This window comes from Eulemur rufifrons, chromosome 8, assembly GCF_041146395.1.
Source record: "Eulemur rufifrons isolate Redbay chromosome 8, OSU_ERuf_1, whole genome shotgun sequence".
NCBI lineage: Eukaryota > Metazoa > Chordata > Mammalia > Primates > Lemuridae > Eulemur > Eulemur rufifrons.
Window position 1 is genome coordinate 19,095,086 of NC_090990.1, and position 16,523 is coordinate 19,111,608.

General features: G+C 38.5%; 1 protein-coding gene across 3 annotated transcripts in view; it reads left to right on the top strand.

The window, feature by feature from the left end:
• The first annotated feature begins 381 nt into the window (after window positions 1-381).
• Window positions 382-16,523, top strand: part of LOC138390546 (mediator of RNA polymerase II transcription subunit 18) — a 108,275-nt gene continuing 92,133 nt past the window's right edge. For 2 of the 3 annotated variants that reach the window (XM_069479647.1, XM_069479649.1), the window contains exons 1-2: window positions 382-465; window positions 1,174-1,320. In XM_069479647.1, the coding sequence (XP_069335748.1) occupies window positions 1,248-1,320 (73 nt within the window). In that variant the 5' untranslated portion in view covers window positions 382-465; window positions 1,174-1,247. Of the gene's footprint in view, window positions 466-1,173; window positions 1,321-2,022; window positions 2,908-16,523 lie in introns of those variants that run through there. The other variant, XM_069479653.1, reaches the window with a different exon arrangement.

Below are 16,523 nucleotides of genomic sequence, written 5' to 3' on the forward strand. Positions count from 1 at the left end.
CAGGTACCTGACAAAAAGAGGTCTTTGTTTTATCACACTCGCGTCTCCTCTTCTCTTTTCTCTGCAGCTCCCTTCCCCAGAATCAAGCCACCCCCTCAACCCCTGACAGCGCCTGCTCCGAGATCAAAGTTTAAACATAATCTCTTTCTTCAGTACTAACAGTTCCAAGAAATTTCCTACACAAAAACATCTCCAGGTCGTCGAACCTGAAAAAAATATTTTCCTAGAGGACGGTCTATGACACCAACGCTCCTGGCAGCTCCCGGAGGACACCACCTCTCATACGGCAGCACCGAGTTTTGCGCATGCGCTTCTGCTTGCCCGGCAGCAAAACGCGATTGCTTGCCCTCTCGGCATCCTTACGTTGCGCGACGTCGGCTTCCTGCCGCAAGTGGGAAGAAGAGGAAATTGAGTGGTTGCACCCGTCAGGGGATTTGGCGAGCTGGGTTAACCGGAAGGTTGCGGGTAATTGTCGCTCGAAGGCTCCTAGTTGCGCGGGTGGATATAATTCCTGGCTTTGCGTGAAGCTAGAGCGCGCGGGGAGGCGTGTTTCTAGTGTCAGTGGTCATGTGTCCTGGATGCCGGCTTAGGAGGACCTGAAAGAACTTCACGCTTCCACCTAACTTGCTTTAAAAGGCATTTTCAGAGAGGCAGAACGTCTAGTCTAGTCTGGTCCAGGTTCTGCCACTGACTTGCCATGTGCCCCTCTCTGTCCTTGGGCCCCTCTCTGACTCTCAATATCCTCATCTGTAAAACGAAGGGAAGTCAAAGTCCCTTAAGTCACTTTTACTGACTTCTGAATGTTATTGCATGTCTATTATGTCCTTGGAGCCACATAACCTTGGGGGTTAAATATCGTTGGCCCCGTTTTATAAGAAAGACATTGAGTCCCAGGGTGAGAAGATACATGACTTTCTCAAGATTGCACAATAACTTTTGGAGGTTTCAGAACTTGAGACTAGAAGGATATGCTGTAATTCCATGATCAAATTTCTTTTGAATATTTCTGTTATTTATGTTTATCTTTTATTTATATTTGAGTTCCTGAAACTGGCCATATAAGCTGATACTCATTTGAATGCATGAATGAATTTTTATTTCAAGGCCACTGCCATGGCAGATCTGATGTCTCTCCACCATTCTGATGTATAAACAAGTGTAACAATTTTCCAGGTGTATCCTGTGCCTTACCTGATTGGAGGCTCTGAGTCCAGTTCTGTTGTCTTCCACTTAGTCAAACAGACACCATGGAGGCACCTCCAGTCACCATGATGCCCGTCACTGGGGGCACCATTAACATGATGGAGTACTTGTTACAGGGTAAGTGAATCCAGGAGCTTGGATTACCTATTTTCCTCTTTTCTGTTCCACTTCCCTGGAGATGAGAGACTGTTACACAAAGGCAACCTGCATGGTTTCTGCCACCCAGTATATAACAACTATTTTTTTTAATTGTTATTTTAAGTTATGGTTTCATGTGCATTAAATTTGTCATCTTTAACATTTTAAGTGTACAGTTTAGTGTTAAATATATTCACATTATTGTACAACATCTCTAGAACTTTTTCATCTTGTAAAATTGAATCTGTACCCATTAAACATTAATTCCCCCTCCCCTCTACTCCCAACCCTTAGCAACCACCTTTCTACTTTCTGTTTCTGATTTTGACTACTTTAGAAACCTCATGTGAGTGGAATAATACAGTGTGACTGGTTTATTTCACTTAGCATAATGTCTTCAAGGTTCACCGATGTTATAGTATATGACAAAATCGTATTGCATTGTATGTCTATACCACATTTTTTTAATTCATTCATCTGTTGATGGACATTTGGGTTGCCTCCATCTCCTGGCTGTTGTGAATAGTGCTAAGGGGAACATGGGTGTGCAAATATCTCTTTGAGATCCTGTTTTGAATTGTTTTGAGTATATACCCAAGTGGGATTATTGGATTATATGGTAATTCTAATTCCATGACCCAAAACGAAGGTGAGACTCAGTAGTGCTTTTTCCCTCTTCAGGAAGTGTTTTAGATCACAGTTTGGAAAGCCTCATCCACCGCCTTCGTGGTTTGTGTGACAACATGGAACCTGAGACTTTCCTTGACCATGAGATGGTGTTCCTCCTTAAGGGCCAGCAGGCCAGCCCATTTGTTCTGAGGGCTCGGCGCTCTATGGACAGGGCAGGGGCACCCTGGCATCTACGCTACCTAGGACAGCCAGAAATGGGAGACAAGAACCGCCATGCCCTAGTGAGAAACTGCGTGGATATTGCCACATCTGAGAACCTCACCGACTTCTTGATGGAAATGGGCTTCCGCATGGACCATGAGTTTGTTGCCAAGGGACACTTGTTCCGTAAGGGCATCATGAAGATTATGGTGTACAAGATTTTCCGCATCCTAGTGCCAGGGAACACAGATAGTACTGAGGCCTTGTCGCTCTCCTATCTTGTGGAATTAAGTGTTGTTGCACCGGCTGGGCAGGACATGGTTTCTGATGACATGAGGAACTTTGCTGAGCAGCTGAAACCTCTGGTTCACTTAGAGAAAATAGACCCCAAAAGGCTCATGTGACTAAGAAGGTCTGTGCATCTTTGGGGCCTGTCCTCACCTATTAGAAAAAGCTGTTTTAAACACTCCATTTCACTACTGCCAGCCAGGTAGTCTTCCTTCAGGAAGAAGGACAGTGAGGATTTAGTTGGTTCTTTGCACTGTTTTCCTCAGGTGGTGATTTCACTTTCATGACAGTCTTTCCATAATAAATTAAAGGCTCAGGATAACATGGAAAATCCATCTAATCCTTCTGAATAAAGAGGAGAAACTGGAATAAATTAGCTTTTGGAAAGAAAAATCTCGGTTTCACCATGTGTGTATAAGATTGATAATGTAGAGGCTGTGAGCTTGTGTTATATGGAAATAAAGGCTATGAAAAGAAATGTCTGTAATTCTATAATTCTGATCTTTACTCCCTTATCTTGCTAATTTGGGATGGATTCATTACTAGTTGTAGCAGAAAAGAAAATGACAGTTCCTAGTTTTAATTTTCACAGGATGATAGTTTTTACCTTTCATAAAAGTAGCACATTTGTTGTTGAAAAATTTTAAAATACAGCACAGACAAAATAATAAAAATAACATCCTGTTATCCAAAGAGATATGCTAGTTCTATTTAGGTATATATCCTTCTAGTTTTTTTTTTTTTTTGTAAATTTATGTATATGAGATATATTTATTATAAAAATATTCCATAGATACTGATTTATAACCTTTTTTCATTAATTTACCATTAACATCTTTCCAGGACATTAGTCCACGGTGTGCTTTTGTAAAAACAAAATAATAACTCACTTATTGAGTTCTTATGTGTGAGTACTATCCTAAATGCTTTAGGTATTTTAAAACAGGAAACTGAGGGCCAGGCACGGTGTTTCACGCCTGTAATTACAGCACTCTGGGAGGCCAAGGCTGGAGGATCACTTGAGGTCAGGAGTTCAAGACCAACCTGAGCAAGAGCGAGACCCCTTCTCTACTAAAAATAGAAAAATTAGCCCGGCATTTTGGCATGCGCCTGTAGTCCCAGCTACTTGGAAGGCTGAGGCAGGAGGATTGCTTGAGCCCAGGAATTTGAGGTTGCTGTGAGCTAGGCTGACGCCACAGCACTCTAGCCCGGGCAACAGAATGAGACTGTCTCAAAAAAAAAAAAAAAAAAAAAAAAGGAAAAAAAAACAGGAAACTGATGTGCAGAGAGATCAATTAACTTTCCCTAGGCTATACAGCTACTATTTGGCAGAGCTGGTATTTAAATATTGACAGTTTTAATTACTATTTGTATTTTATCATATGGATTTTCCATAAATTAATTGATTCCTCTACTTTTGTTTGTTTGTTTTTTTTTTTTTTTGGAGACAGAGTCTTGCTCTTTTGCCCTGGCTAGAGTGCGGTGGCATCAGACTAGCTCACAGCAACCTCAAACTCCTGGGCTTAAGCGATCCTTCTGCCTCAGCCTCCCAAGTAGCTGGGACTACAGGCATGTGACACCATGCCCACCTAATTTTTTCTATATATTTTTAGTTGTCCAGATAATTTCTTTCTATTTTTTTAGTAGAGACGGGGTCTCCCTCTTGCTCAGGCTGGTCTCAAACTCCTGACCTCGAGCGATCCTGCCGCCTCAGCCTCCCAGAGTGCTAGGATTACAGGCGTGAGCCACCACGCCCAGCCTGATTCCTCTACTTTTGGATTTTTTTTTTTTGGAAACAGGCTCTTGCTTTGTTGCCCAGGATAGAGTGCAGTCTTGTCATCATAACTCACTGCAATCTACTTTTGGATTTTTAGTGATCCTAATTTTTTGCTTTTATCAACATTCCTATAACATTAGTGTTTTTAATTAAATCTTTATTGACATCTGTGATTATTCTTGAGGATAAATTCTAGGGAACTACAAATAGTATGCACTATTGTAAGACTTCTGCCACGAATTTCCAAATACCTTCAAGCAACATCCCAGTTTCCACGCCTACCAACTGTAAATGAAGTTTCCAACACTATTGCAAATACTGGATCTTACCATGAAAATTTGCTTTTCCCATTTGATGATAAATGGTAACTAGTTTTAATTTTTTTTTTTTTTTTTTTTTGAGACAGAGTCTCACTCTGTTGCCCAGGCTAGAGTTAGTGCCGTGGCGTCAGCCTAGCTCACAGCAACCTCAAACTCCTGAGCTCAAGCGATCCTCCTGTCTCAGCCTCCCGAGTAGCTGGGACTACAGGCATGCACCACCATGCCCGGCTAATTTTTTCTATATATATTTTTTAGCTGTCCATATAATTTCTTTCTATTTTTAGTAGAGATGGGGTCTCGCTCTTGCTCAGGCTGGTCTCGAACTCCTGAGCTCAAACGATCTGCCCACCTCGGCCTCCCAGAGTGCTAGGATTACAGGCGTGAGCCACCGCGCCCGGCCTTAGTTTTAATTTTTTAAAAAAGTATTAATCAGCAAGGTTTAAATTTTTAAATGTTTATTGGTCCCTGGTGGTCTAGTGGTTAGGAAAAATAAAATATTTATTAGATATCTTATATGAATTCCCTTTACTGATGTTTGTCTTTTCCTTATTAATTTGTAAAGAGCTTCTTTGTAACTTTTCCCACTTAACATATGACTTAATGGATTTTCTTAAAGTAACAGTTTTTAGTGGGATAAATGTTGATTATTTTAATACTTATAATAGAGTTTTTAAAACCCTGGAGGCTATAATAAAGACATCTGCACTTGAATGTTTATGGCAGCACAATTCACTACAGCAAGGATATGGAAACAACCCAAGTGCGCGTCAATCCATGAGTGGATTAATAAAATATGGTATATGTATACAATGGAATACTACTCAATTATAAAAAATGATGGTGATCTAGCACCTCTTGTATTTTCCTGGATAGAGCTTGAGCCCATCCTCTGAAGTGAGGTATCACAAGAATGGAAGAATAGGCACCACATGTACTCGCCATCAAACTGGTACTGACTGATCACTAAGGTGCTCACACAGTAGTAATATTCTTTGGGGGTGGATAAACTCACAACTAATGGACGTGGTGAGCGTTGTAGGGGGGGAAGGGCATGTCTCAAATCATGGTTGGGATATAGCAAAGTCATAACACATAACCAAAATGTTTGTACCCCCATAATTTCCTGAAATAAAAAAAAAAAACCTGGAGAGTGTGTGGTTGGCTAAAAATTGTAGGTTACTCAAAATTTTTATTTTCCTCTGGAACCTCCACTTAATTATCATCTCAGCTGCACTGCATTAGACAACTCATAATTCTCTTTTAATCTAAGTTTGTCACTTGAAAGAGTATATGAACTAAACGTCCTCTGTTAGGATGCGTTGGGCTGCAAGTAACAGATAACCTATCCAAAACTGCCTTAAACGATAAGGATAGTATTATCGCACCTAGTGATAAATTCCAAGGCAGAGTGACTACCAAGTTAGTTAGCTTGTGGTTTCACAAGCACTGGGATCTTTTTCTTGGCTTTCCCCTACATGTTTGCAAAACAAATTCCCCCACCCTCCCCACCCCCCCAAATTGCAGATTGCAGAAGTGAGTAAATCTTATTCCTCTTTCACAGCATATTATTGTAATGATTCAGGCAAAGCCCCTATCTTGTTTTGTAGTCTTCCTCTTTATTTACAAATTCTACTCTCATTCCCTCTATGCTCTAGACACCCACTCTGATATGTTAAATGTATGCCTGTCTTGTAAGTAGAGTTATTGTAAATATGTTCAATTCACTAAATTACACTCAACTGTTTTAGTTTTTCATTTAAGTTTTTTCAATCTTTTGCTAATTCCATGACCCAGAATGAAAGATGGGACTCAGTAGTGCTTTTTCCCTCTGCAGGAAGTGTTTTAGATCACAGTTTGGAAGGCCTCTTCTACCGCTTTTGTGGTTTCTGTGACAACGTAGAACCTAGACTTTCCTTGACCATCAGATGGTGTTCCTCTTTGAGGGCCTGCAAGTCAGCCCATTTGTTCTAGGCCTGGCCCAAATTTATATCAAAATATATGATATTATTCCTTTTCTTAGTGTAAAAAAAATCAACATTGTGATATGTTCTTGTTGCTATTTGGAAATCTAACTCATAACTCCCAACTTGCATATGTTTTCATATTAACAGTAGTAATATTAATGTTTAAATAGTGCTTAACTCCTCCCAACTTGCATATGTTTTCATATCAACAGTAGTAATATTAATGTTTAAATAGTGCTTAACTCTGTGACAGATGCTTTAAATGTTTCAATTCATATACTTCTCACAACAACACTATGAGGATTGTTATCTTACTCCCATTTTATAGATGAGAGTGAGGCACAGAGAGATTACTAAAAATTTTTTTTTCTATTGTCCAAAGTCAGAGCTAGTAAGTGATGGACCCTGAATCTCAAATCAGGCAGTCTGTCTTCAGAATCCAGGCATATAACCACTGTGTATCTACCATGTTTACTTCATTCAGTCCCTTGATGATAGAAACCTAGACTGCCTTCAGCTCTACACTACCATGAAAAATGCTAAAATAAGCAAATTTTTAGATTGGTGTGAAAATTCCCCTGGTCCATATAGCTATGGCTGTCCTCAGGTTCGCTAGATATTGCCAGATTACTTTTCAGAATGGCTGTACTGTTTACTTTCCTATTGCCAGTGTGAAAGAACTCATATCCACATCCTTACCAGTCATTAGTGTTATCCATCTTCCTAATTTTGCCAGTTTGATGGATGTAAAGTGGCAGCTCTTGGTTGTTTTGATTTGCATGTCACCGATTATGATTATAATTAAATTTGAGAATTTTTTCATTTGCTTCTTTGTATGTGATGGTATACAGACTTCTTTAGTATGTGAAACTAAGGTATCTATAAATTCTTTGCCCATTTTTTCTGTTTGATTTTCTGTCTTATTTATTTGCAGGAATCTTCGTATATTCTAGATGTTAACCCTTTGTTTTAAACATTGCAAATATCTTCTTTCAGTCTATCACCTTCCTGTTAACTTTATCTGCAATGTCATTAAATAAGTAGATGTCCTAAATTTTGACCTTATGGTTTGGAGTCTTTTTTAGGAAGCCTTTATTTACCTTAGGTAACATAGATTTTTCCTGTATTTTCTTACACTAGCTTTTTAGTTTTAACTTCTACATTTAAGTCTTTAATCCATCTGGATTCCATCTTCTGTATGGTTCTAAGTAAAAATCCAGCTTTCTTCTCCCTACAGTGAAATAGTTATTCCATCACCATCTGAAAAACAATCTTTGCAATCTAGCACCCCAAACACATTAGGTTTCCATGTATACGCTTTATTTTTAAGCTCTGCATTCTATTTCATTGGTCTTTTTCTTTGTTTCAGTGCCAGGAGCACAATGTTTTTATTGCTGTGGCTTTGTGGTGGAGCCAGTTCTACCAGTAGGGCAGGTACTACTACTTTTCAAAAATAGATTTAGCTTTCATAGACCTTTATTCTTCTATATTTATTTTAGAGTGAGCTTTATAATAGTTTTTCAATATTACTACTGGAATTTATTGGAATTTCATTGAATATGTACAGATTAATTTGGGAGAGAACTAACATCTTTGCATGGAACACTCCCTCCCCAGAATTCAGGGTGGCTGGCTTCCTTTACCTCTTTTTTTTTTTTTTTTTTTTTGAGACAGAGTCTCACTCTGTTGCTCAGACCAGAGTGCCGTGGCATCAAGCTCACAGCAACTTCAAACTCCTGGGCTCAAGCAATCCTACTGCCTCAGCCTCCCAAGTAGCTGGGACTACAGGCATGTGCCACCATGCCTGGCTAATTTTTTTTCTATATATATTTTTAGCTGTCCAGATCATTTCTTTCTAGTTTTAGTAGAGACGGGGGGTCTCGCTCTTGCTCAGGCTGGTCTCGAACTCCTGACATCAAGGGATCCTCCTGCCTCGGCCTCCCAGAGTGCTAGGATTACAGGCGTGAGCCACCGCGCCTGGCCTTCCTTTACCTCTTTTAGGTCTCTGCTAAAATTTCAAGGAAGCCTTCCTTGACCATCCAAAATTAAGTAGCACAATAACTCTCTGTCACTCTCTACTCTCTATTCTTGTTTCTTAAGTTTTTTCATAGCATTTATTACCGTCTGACTATTTACTGCTTCTCCACTAAAATGTAATATTAGTGACGGCAGATGCTTTGTTTTGTTCTCTGCTGTATCCCTAGCACCCCAAAAAGTACCTGGGTTTCTTGTAGGTGCTCTGAATATTAAGTAAATGAATAAAATTTTTGCACTATTTGGGTTATGCCAAGTATGACAGATCTTCTTATGTCCCTGAATAGAGTTTAAAGTTTTTTTCTTGATAAATTTCTTGGGCATTGCTTTTAGGCTAATTACTGCAGACCAGTAGTCAGCCAACTATACCAATGCATGTCTGCCTGCTGCCTGTTTTTGTAAATAAAGATTTATTGGAACACATCTATATTTATTCATTTAAATATTGTCTATGGCTGCTCTTGTACTGTAAGAACAGATATGAATAGCTGCAATACAGACCATGTGGCCCTCAAAGTGGAAAATATTTTCTGTCTGGCCCTTTACAGAAAAAGTTTGCTGATTCCTGCAATACACTATACAAGTAGTTTAGTTGCTATTGTAGATAGTATATTTTTATTACATTTTTAAGGTGGTTATTGCTGGTATAAGAACATTATGGATTTTTTTTTTTGGAGACAGAGTCTCACTCTGTTGTTCTGGCTAGGCTAGAGTACAGTGGCATCATCATAGCTCACTGCAACCTCAAACTCCTGGGCTCAAGCAATCCTCCTGCCTCAGCCTCCTGAGTAGCTGGGACTACAGGCACACACCACCACGCCGGGCTAATTTTTTCTATTTTTAGTAGAGACGGGGTCTCTCTCTTGTGCAGGCTGGTCTCAAACTCCTGACCTCAAGCGATACTCCCACGTTAGCCTCCCAAAGTGCTGGCAATACAGGTGCGGGCCACTATTGATTTTTGTGAGATAACTTCTATTCTGCAAATATACTTAATTCTTTTATAATTCCAATAGTTTTCCTGCTGATACTGTTTTATTTTCCATATAGACTGTCATATCATTGGCAAGCAATGGCAATTGCATCTCTTCCCTTTCTATTTTTACATACCTGTTTTACCTAAAAGAATTGGCCAGACTCTCCAACACTCTGGGTAACGCTAGTGTTAATAGTGAGCATCCACAGCTTAGTCCTGATCTTAATGCTGTTTCATCAGGTTTCTCTATTAAGTGTGAAAAAAGAGATGTGATTTTTTTATCCTTCGATCCATCAATGTAGTGATTTATATTGACAGATTTTCTGCTGTTGGGTGATTGTTCTACTTCTGGGATAACTCATATGCATCATGATTTTTATCTTTTAAATATTCTGTTGAGTTTGGGTACCTACTATTTTATTTAGGATATTTGCATTGTGGGTTCCTTAGTTGCCATTCCAAGATCTATGCAATGTGACTCTTCCCTATTTTTCCCACCTTTGCTGGAACTGCAAGCTAAGCACTATGCTGGATGCTAGGTTACAAAAATGGCTAAGATATTGCCCCTGTTTTTTCTTTTCTTTTTTTTTTTTTTTTTTTTTGAGACAGTCTCTCTCTGTTGCCCAGGCTAGAGTGAGTGCCGTGGCGTCAGCCTAGCTCACAGCAACCTCAAACTCCTGGGCTCAAGCGATCCTCCTGTCTCAGCCTCCCGAGTAGCTGGGACTACAGGCATGCGCCACCAGGCCCGGCTAATTTTTTCTATATATATTTTTAGCTGTCCATATAATTTCTTTCTATTTTTAGTAGAGATGGGGTCTCGCTCTTGCTCAGGCTGGTCTCGAACTCCTGAGCTCAAACGATCCACCCACCTCGGCCTCCCAGAGTGCTAGGATTACAGGCGTGAGCCACCGCGCCCGGCCTGTTTTTTCTTTTCTTTCTTTCTTTCTCTCTCTCTTTCATTTTTTCTTTCTTTCTTTCTTTGACAGGATCTTGCTATGTTGCCCAGGCTGGTCTCAAACTCCTGGGCTCAAGCAATCCTCCCACCTCAGCCTCCTGAGCAGCTGGGACTACAAACATTGCCATGCCTGGCTTCGTAGTCCCTGTTTTTAGTAGCTGCCATTATAACAGCAGAAACAGACATTTATACAATTTGCATAGACATAAAAGCTATGTGAACAAAGGGCTCCTTCCAAAAGTAAATTAATCTTTAGCACTGAACAAGCTTGCTCTTATGTATTATTATCTTTCTTTTTTATTTATTTTTAAGTTTTTAAATTGACAAATAATAATTGTACATATTCATGAGGTAAATAGTGATGTTTTGCAACATATAATGTATAGTGATCAGATCACGGTGATGAGCATATCCATTTCTTTGGGTTGGGAACATTCAATATCCTCCTTCTAGCTGTTTGAAACTATGTAATATTGTTGCGTATAGTCATCCTACTGTATTATCTTTCTAATACCCTTTCACCATTGCCTTTTCCATTCATCTCTGCCAATGTGATTCCTACACAACCAAAAAGCAAGACTAAACAATGGAAAGCATGTAACACAGTGGTTAAGAGCTCAGGCTTGAGAGATATATGTAGCCTCCCATTCTGGCCATCCCTTTACTAGCTATGTGACCTCAGACATATTGCGTTACCTCGCAAAGAATCCATTTCCTCATCTGTCAAATTGAGAATAATGATACCTTCATCGCAAGAGGATATAATGAGCTAAACTGTGGGAAGGTTTTCAACACAGAGCCTGACAGGGCACTAGGATTTTCCCTTTCTGTCGTTCTGTGATCATTCCTGGACAACAAGAAGGTCACGTGTCTTTCCTCTGACCTCTGACTTTTGACAGCAGCTAAGTAGCATCACTCATTTCACATTTCATCATGTTCCCCGTGAGGTAGTTCCATGTCTGTGTATTTGGGCTTCCAGCCTTACCATTTAATAGCTGTTCGTTTCTTGGGCAAGTCATTTAAACTCCCAGCAAGTCTATTTTCTCATCTGTAAAACAAGCATAATTATAAGGTTATCCCTGTTTCATAGGATTTTCATATAAATTAAATGATCAATATGCATAAAGACCTAGCAGAGAATTTGGTACATAAGTGTTTAATACATGTTAGCTGTTCTCAATTTTAGTATTATTGACAAGACTGTATGCTTCCTAAGGGGAGGAACTGTGTTTTATAGTATAGCATAATGACTAAGAGCACAGACTTTGGAATCTCAAGTTGAAATCTAAACTCCACTGCAAGTATGTTGCTCTGGGTAAACCTCTCTAGGCCTTAGTTTTCTTATGTGCAAAATTAATGTGATCACAGAACCCTGTTCCTAGAGATTGTTGTAGTGAGTTAATCCACTCATTTAGCATTCAGCACAGTGCCTGATATAAATATTGATTTTTTTTTTATCAATTGTTATGTGCCCAGCACTGTGCTTAATGTTTTATTTGGCACTGTCCTATATACTTATTTCTGTGAACGCCTTAACCCCTAGACAGCATAGCACTACTCATATAATAATCTTTCAAATATTTGTTGAATGAATGAGTGAGTGAATTAGTGAATGCTGACTTGTAGACCAAAAGAATCTTGACTGTGTAAGCTGGTTTGTCCCAGGTTAACACTTCTCATTCCTCTTTGGTGAGTTTGTGTATAAGACATGAGGCCCAGCATCTGTAAAAAGCAGGAGATTGTGGAAAAGGAGAGCTTTTAGACCTTGACTTTTTTACTCTAAAGAAATCACTCATACTTTAGTGTTCTAATTTATTTCTCAGAACTGAAAATATGAATTTTAAAAAGTTGCTGTAGGCAAAAATGTTAAAATTTACAACATTCAGGGTCATGGAGAAAGTAGAGAAAGGAGCACCTTTTTGGAGGAAATAAAAATCAGTGCTGTTGAGGGCATTTAGCGTAAAATAATTAGGAATGTTCACAAAGGTTTAGCACAAGGCTGATCATCTTAGCAATGTATATGATAGCAAAAAATAGAAATAATCTTGATGTCTAATAGAAGGGGATGGAATAATTAAATGATACTTCATCCATACAATAAGATATCCTGTAGCCATTCAAAAAGAATTTGTAGGCCGGGCGCGGTGGCTCACGCCTGTAATCCTAGCACTCTGGGAGGCCGAGGTGGGCGGATCGTTTGAGCTCAGGAGTTCTAGACCAGCCTGAGCAAGAGCGAGACCCCATCTCTACTAAAAATAGAAAGAAATTATATGGACAGCTAAAAATATATATAGAAAAAATTAGCCAGGCATGGTGGCGCATGCCTGTAGTCCCAGCTACTCGGGAGGCTGAGACAGGAGGATCACTTGAGCTCAGGAGTTTGAGGTTGCTGTGAGCTAGGCTGACGCCACGGCACTCACTCTAGCCTGGGCAACAGAGTGAGACTCTGTCTCAAAAAAAAAAAAAAAAAAAAAGAATTTGTAGAAATGAATTTAGTGACATGGAAAAATATTCCAGATAGTTAACCTATTAACTGTGTGACCTTAAGCAAATTACTTAACTCCTCTGTCTCAGTCTCCTTATCATTAAATGAGAATACTAATATTGCCTTCCTTATAAAATTCTCATGAAGATGAAATGAGTTATTGTATGAAAAAATATCTGGGATAGTACCTGGCCCATAGTAAACATTATGTAAATGTAAGCTGTAATTATTATTATGTGAAAGAAAAAGTTTTAATATGTACAGTATGTTATTTTTTATAAAACATGTACATAGAGAAAATGGCATAAAAGTAAATACTTCAAAGTGTTAATAGAGCTTGGTGTTGGAAATAAGCTGTAGTTTAATTTTTAATTTTTTGAGATAAGCTGTAGTTTTTATTCTTTTGGCCTCTTTTTATGATGATTGTATATTTCTTGTATAACTTAAAAAAAATTTTTTTTTAATGGAAAAAGTAATGTTTTAGTAGGGGAATAAGGGTGTCTGGGACTTTCCTCCCTTTCTGTGCCCTGCTTTTCAGTCCGTGTGGCCAGTGTAGGAGTGTAGGAGGGGTTAGCCTCCTCCATCCACTTTGAAAGGTGATCTTCCCTCTTCTTAAAGAAGAGAGGCTCCTCAGGATGCCCTTAGGCTGTGATAGGTTCTTAGCAGCTGTGGGGCCCAACAATATAGAACCAACACTGAACTCTAGAGGTGAACAGGATATGAGTCACCACATTGGCCGTATGTCAAGTTGACTATAATTGTTTCTGTGTTTTTCCTTGGTGGTGTGAATGTGAACTGATGAGACTAATTTAGAAAAGCAAACAAATATACCAGAAGAGAAACATCTAAATAACTAGTTCCCTTCAAAGTACTTATTTTGAGAACTCACACACTTATTTCAAAAATTTTGCCATTGTTCAAATAATTTTTTTGAATTTTGGGGGGGGGGGAAGGAGAGAAGTCAAATTGATTGATTTTAAAATTGGTTTATATGAAATATTTTTCTAGCTCCATGATTTTTAATAAAAATCTTAATACACAATACTTTTTTAATTATAGTAAAATTGGTATTCTCATGTTTCTACTGGCATTATAAGTCAGTGAAAACCTACCAGAAAGCAATTTGGAAGTAAATATCAAGAACCACCAAATGATTGTCAGTTAAAAATAAACTAAAAAAAAAAAAAAAGAAAAAGAACCACCAAATGTTCATATGCTTTGACCCAATAGTCCCATCTCTGGTAATCCAGGCTGAGGAAGTTAGCTAAAGTATAGAAAAAAACTAAATATATTTCATAATAAAAATCTTAAAACAACCTAAATGTTCAACAAAAGAATAGCACTTCAATAAATTTTTATTACATTATTTTTTATCCCTGAATAGTATTCTATCATGTATATATACCACATTTTCTTTATCCATTTGTCTGTTGATGGACATTAGGTTGATTCTATATCCATGTGAATAGTACTGCGATAAAAACACCAATGCAGGTATCCCTTTGATATACAGATTTCTTTTCCTTTGGACTTCAGTAGTGGTGTTGCTGGATCACATAGTGGCTCTAGTTTTAGGTTTCTCCTCAGTTTTTTAAAAATTCATTTATATATTTATTTATTTTAGAGACAGGGTTTTACTCTGTTGTTCAGGCTGGAGTGCACTGGCACAATCATAGCTCATGGCAACCTTGAACTTCTGAACTTAAGCGATCCTCCCACCTCAGCCTCCCAAGCAGCTAGAACTATAGGCTCCTGCTACCATTCCTGGCAGTTTTTTTTTTTTTTTCTGTAGAGATGTGATCTCACTATGTTGCCCAGGCTGTCGCAACCCCTGGCCTCAATCCATCCTCCCACCTCAGCCTCCCAGAGTGCTGGGATTACAGGTGTGAGTCACTGTGCCCAGCCTACTTTTAGTTTTTTAAGAAATCTCCATACTGTTTTCCATAGTGGTTGTACTAATTTACTTTCCTACCAACAGAGTATAACAGTTCCCTTTTCTCCATATCCTAGTCAGTATCTGTTATTTTTTGTCTTTTTAATAATAACCATTCTAAAGTTATTCACATCTTTTATCAAATTAACTTCGAGAATTTACACTGTCGTTAAAAGTTTAATTAAATTTTTATTTTTTTTAAGGCAAGCACAAATTTATTGAGAGGGAGCAAGACAAGATTATAGAGCAAGAGCAAATCACAGAGCAAGATACATAAACCACAGATGATGACCAGACCCCTTGTCGTAGGGAAAAGAGAGCAATTAAATGTTGAATAATTACAAAGTCAAACGAATGAACATTTCTAAAGTTCCTGATTTACATTGCCATACACCTGCTACTAGATTACTCTCCAGAATTTACCACCTTATTAGCAGATTCATTGATTGATGACTATGCCCCTCCCCAGGGTTTGGGTTGGTGCTGAGCTTCCAGTAGGTGCTCCTTGACCCAGCATTTCCACTCTAGGCATTTTTCCCACAGAAATAATGCAAATAAATACTATCTTGAAGGGTTTCATTACTGCATTACTAATCATGGAAATAATTTGAAATCATCTAACCAATGATAGGGGCATTTCTAAATAAAAGATGACATATCCTTTAGTGTAGAAAATTCAATAGCCATTTAAAATTGTGTTTTTTCAAAGAATATTTTACATAGAGAAAATGTTTAGAAAAAGATGTTAGGTAGATAAATGCAGGATACAAATACAACAGTATAATTGAATTTGTGCAGTTTATTTAAAAGGTATAAATATATATGTATATGTATATGAATGTGTGTGTGCATGTGTGTATGTCTAATGATCTACCTAAAAGGGAAGGGGCCATCAATGTGTGGTGGAATTACAGGTCATTTTTTAAAATTTTCCTCTTTATATTTTCTATAGAGTCAGAGGAATATATAAAGATGACTAATAAGTTCCTATCCTCAAAAAGAGTTTACAAATGACAAAAACATAAAACAGAATATGAGAACTAGACACCTGCTGTCTCATTCTTTGTCCTCCACATATTTTCCTTTGGGGAAAATACCTCTTCCGGCCTGTATGTCTTCTTTTTTTTTTTTTTTTTTTTTTTTTTTTTTTGAGACACAGTCTTGCTCAGTCACTCAGGCTAGAGTGCTGTGGCTTCAGCCAAGCTCACAGTAACCTCAAACTCCCGGGCTCAAGCCATCCTCCTGCCTTACCCTCCCAAGTAGCTGGGACTACAGGTGCTCGCCACCACACGCAACTAATTTTTTCTATTTTTAGAAGAGATGGGGTCTCACTGTTGCTCAGGCTGGTCTCGACTCCTGACCTCAAGTGATCCTCCCACCTCGGCCTCCCAGAGTGCTAGGATTACAGGCGTGAGCCACCTCACCCAGCTGCAAACCAGTCTTCTTCAGGGAAAATGAAGCCTAATATGACAAAAAAGCATATATATTTATGGTGTACAAGATGATATCTTGATATATGTATAAATTGTAGAATGGCAAGTTTGTAGTGACAACACTTATAATCTCTCTTGGCAATTTTCAGTTATAAAATGTCTTGTTATTAACTATAGTCGCCTTATTGT